We start from the raw sequence: 4,098 nt of genomic DNA, 5'->3' as shown, positions 1-4,098 counted from the left end.
AAATATTACTGGTAGACCCCGACTGCATCCGATAGTGCAGAACTGCCGCGTGCGTGGCTCTCCTCCCCGCACCGCACCACAAGCAGCACCGAGCAAGTCCGCGTGACGTCTCACTCGGCTCCGAAGGGACTGGACGTCTTGCGGAAGTGAGCACTTGCATTTTCACCCGCCAGTGCCGCCGTTGCCGCCCGGTTTCGCCGAGGCGCAACGAGGAATGTGCGGTAAGTGACATCTTCCTCTGCGGCGGAGGGGCGGCGCCACTCACGGGTGCTACCGGGGAGGGAGCCGGCACGAGCACCGCGTTGGGCTGCTCGGCGACGCTCATGTTGCAGACCGAGATCGCCAACAGCACCGCCCTCCCACCCAATCGTCTGCTCGTCGTGTGGCGACGATGGAGTGGAAATTGGCGTGGCGTGGGGTGGCGTGGACACGCGCAGGTGCATACGATCGCCCCTTCTCCGCCGCCGAGAGGAGCAGAGGGCAGGTGAGCGGAGCAAAAGGTGGAGAGGGGGGGGGGGGCAGCAGCCCAGGACCCTCGAGGTCTCGCACCTGCCGCCGCCACGCCACGCCACGCCCCGCTTTGGTACAGATTGGGCCGCCAGGCTGTACCGGGCGGCCAGGATGTTTTGGTCCGACAGGCCTGCCGGGCCAGCCGGCTGAGCCTGTGCGGTGACCACAATCATGGATTGGCCCAGTGCACCTGCTCCCCCTCCTCCTTGGTTTCCCCTCATCCTCCTCCTCTTCCTCCTCGCAACGTCCTCCTCCTCCCAATCCCCGAGGCCAGCGGCCCTCCGCCGTGCGTGGCATGTGTGAAGTCGGCCACCTTTTCTTTTCACGTAAAGAATTGCCCTCTCGGATTTGGACGAGCGAGGAGACGGGGGAAGGGGGGGGGGGGTAATTCGCCACGTCAAAATCACCCTCCATAAAAATGGTGGAATTGTGGAACACGGCGTATGTGAAACAACGCAGAAAAAAAGGAAAAAGGAAACACAGGAAGCATTAGGTACCCGAAATAAAATCTCATTGAAACATCACAAGTGAGTGAGTTCCTCCAACTACTACCACACGCCTCGTCAACAATCAGTCCACGCGCACACGCAATCAGAGAGACAGAGAAGACGGAGGCAGACAGAACGCGGGGAAGGGGAGAAGTCGGCGCCGTGTCGATGCCGGACCGGGGAGCACACGCTGCACTGCAGATGCTGCGCACGCAGCGCGCCCGCCGCCATCTCTCTAAGAGCGTTATCGCCCTCACGCCCTCCCCGCCGCCACGGCAACACCTCCCCTTCTCTTGTTCTCCCTTCTTCTTTCGCCATACAGTGCTAGTACTACTACTACTACATGTATGTATACACCGCTACGCCAGACCTCTCACAGAAAACCTTGTTGCTGGACAGGGAAAAAACGGGAGCTTAACAGCGTCAGACGGGAGGAGAGGGAATTTTTTGTTGTTTTTTTGATGCGTCGAATGTACACCATATAATGGAATCGTCATCTGTTTACGCATTCGACGCCTCGTCTCACATTCTCATAAATCGTTGGCAAATTTTTTTTCAACGCTCTTCGCACGCAGTGTGTGTGTGTTAGACGCGTTTTATACGAGAAATGTCGTAAAATAAAATGGGACGCGAAATTACATTCTGTTTGTCCTGGCGTTGCGTGGCGCGTCGGCAGCATGAGGGCCTTGGTGGCGGGCTGTGCTGCTGTGGGGGCCCATGGGCCCATCACCACCACCACGCGCGCTGCACATGTGTGCGCCGCCGCCGAGGCCTCTGGGGCCGAGGCCCCCGCGCAGACCCGTCTGGCATGGGGCAGGGGCGGGGCGCGACCCCTCTCCTTTCAGGCAGCAGGCGGCCACGCGCCGCCACGCGACCAGCAGCACCACAAGGGGGGCGGGCGTCATGACGGTGAGCTGCACCAATACGCACTTCTTGATGTGCTCGTATGGGATGGGGGCGGGAGGAATAAAGCATTCCGGTAAAGCTGAAATGCAGAAGAATGCGGAGAACAAGAAAAGGGAAGTCCCGTGTATAAAATCATAGGGATTTTTCGTTTTCTGCCCCATCGCATTTTTCTGCATTTTACCTTCACCGGAATGCTTTATTCGCCGAGTCGCGGCGCGACGCAGTATGGATTTTGTTATCTGATAGATAGTTCGGCTGGTGGCTCGGCTCGCACCACCCCCGCCCCAGTGTATTTGCCACCATCGATGCCAACCAACAGCGTCCACCTCTGAAAGAGAAAGAACGGACCCAAAAACGGTTGTCTCAGGGTGTTTACCAAGGACCTATCGGTATGGCGCGGTGGCTCTGCCGCCCCGTACGCATCCCAACACGTAGCGTCCCTCCGCCGGACCCGCTGGCCCCTTGCTGCTGCTTCTGCTGTTTCCGGGCCATTGGGCTACCCCGCGATGCGATGTGACTTTATGCCCTGCGGCCGATGGAATAAACAGATTCACTCGGCTTCGCCCCCGCGTCCCGTTTTGCATGGTTGTGTACTGTATACTGGACGGCAGGAGCGGCCGCTCGTGTGGGAAGCGGTACAGTTATTGCCTGGACGACAAAATATAGGTTGATCCGAGCGGCAGTGAAGGGATTTGCATGGCCGCCGCGCGGTCTGGGCAGCAGGGTGACTTCCGGTGCTATCACTGCCGCCATTGATAAAAGAATAAATAAATAATTTATTGTCGGGTGTACACATTTTTTTGCGGAGGGGGGAAGGTGGGGGTGCCGTTGGCTAGAATATCGGACAAGGCAGCTGTCGGTAGTTGAGGTGGAAGCCCCGGTTGGCGATGTCCGGTAGAATGCCGGCGGCCGGGAACCCGGCCTCGGTGTTGTTGGTGTGGACGCCGAGGTAGAACGGTTTGCTGACGCCTGCGGTACGAGGACAAGTTGTATGTGAAGCGATGTCCATATCTCGACTTATTGACTACGAAGGGTTAGGGGTTACTCTTAAGAGTTATCATTCGATGGTAAACCTCGAGGTTAGGTAACTCCTCGAGGTACTCCTCGAGGTACTCCTCGAGGTTACTCCTCAAGGATACTCCTCGAAATGAACCCTTAAGGTTAATCCTAAGGGTTTACCCCTCGAGGTCACCCTTGAGTCACCCTCGCGGTGATCTTGGACACTCACTCGTGGTTGTGACGAAACCGTTGCCACAAAAGCGGTCGCCCACGGTGTAAATCATGTTCTGGATGGGGGAGGGAATGATGACGTAGTCGCCGTCGCAGGCCAGGGTGGCCGCCGCCGTGGCGGTCGCGGGTGTCACGCCGGACACGGCCGCCGTCGGGGTCCCTGTAGAACGCACCATTCACGATTGGCAAACGCTACAAAGCCAATCAACTGTGACGCGAAACGCGATTCACCAAGCAACGGCATTTGCCGTTCTTTCAATTTTTTTCGGGCTCACCGAGGAGGGTGGGGTCGACGACGGACGTGTCCCCGGACACGGTGAAGGAGTACGGGTCGTCCGTGGGCTGGCTCCACTCGATGGAGCAGTATCCGGCCGCGGGCCGCACGCACGCCGTGTAGTCCAGGTTGGCGATCTCGCGGGTGCCGATGGGAGCTGCGAGCGGACGCGGACAGTCAGTCAGAAGAACAGGGCGTATGCATCGCGTGATCGTCGGACTATTACTTACTCGCCCCCATGGTCGTGGCCGCCGTGACGCCGTAGTTGAAGCTGACGACGCTGCCCGTCGTCTCCTGGTAGTACTGGAGGCAGCCCGGGGGCGCTGCGGGCAGGAGCAGGACCGAGAGTATTGCAGACGAAAGAATGTGCTTTCAGAGTCTCCCGTATACCCGCGATTGGTTCGAGGCCAACCCCGACGGGGTAGCAAGAGTAATAGTTGTGGAGAAGGGAGTGGTCAGCGGGGGAAGAAGGAACGGAGCCACATCCGAGCGGCGCGCTCCGCGACAAAAAGAACGAATTGTAGGATATAGAGGGATGTGGGTGCTCGCATGTGAACCCGTTAGGGGTAAGGGGTCGTCCACATATTACGTCACGCGTTTGGGGGGGATGGGGGGGTCTACGCTAGCGTGACGGTCCTATACCAAAAGCATTGGAAGGTTAGGTTAGCCGCGTGACGTGGGGGAGGGGGG

General features: G+C 58.7%; 1 protein-coding gene across 1 annotated transcript; it reads right to left on the bottom strand.

The window, feature by feature from the left end:
- Window positions 1-2,660: 2,660 nt before the first annotated feature.
- Window positions 2,661-3,779, bottom strand: LOC113202409 (uncharacterized). The gene is made up of 4 exons (XM_052276581.1): window positions 3,639-3,779; window positions 3,410-3,565; window positions 3,133-3,294; window positions 2,661-2,873 (listed from the first exon to the last, which is right to left on the bottom strand). Exons 1-4 carry the CDS (start codon window positions 3,646-3,648, stop codon window positions 2,737-2,739), a joined length of 465 nt encoding a protein of 154 aa, XP_052132541.1. The 5' UTR covers window positions 3,649-3,779; the 3' UTR covers window positions 2,661-2,736.
- Window positions 3,780-4,098: the final 319 nt, after the last annotated feature.

Source organism: Frankliniella occidentalis, unplaced genomic scaffold, assembly GCF_000697945.3.
Source record: "Frankliniella occidentalis isolate FOCC.00 unplaced genomic scaffold, Focc_3.1 Scaffold3504, whole genome shotgun sequence".
NCBI classification, from domain to species: Eukaryota; Metazoa; Arthropoda; class Insecta; order Thysanoptera; family Thripidae; genus Frankliniella; species Frankliniella occidentalis.
The sequence above is the reverse complement of the archived record's forward strand: the minus strand, read 5'-3'. Positions and strand labels throughout refer to the sequence as shown.

Bases quoted from the DNA above. Each gene is read 5' to 3' on its own strand.
- LOC113202409 (XM_052276581.1), bottom strand. The intron at 3,295-3,409 runs GTGAGCCCGAAA...TGCGTTCTACAG, and splicing joins CGTCGACCCCACCCTCCTCG to GGACCCCGACGGCGGCCGTG. The intron at 2,874-3,132 runs GTGAGTGTCCAA...CTCGTACCGCAG, and splicing joins CGGTTTCGTCACAACCACGA to GCGTCAGCAAACCGTTCTAC.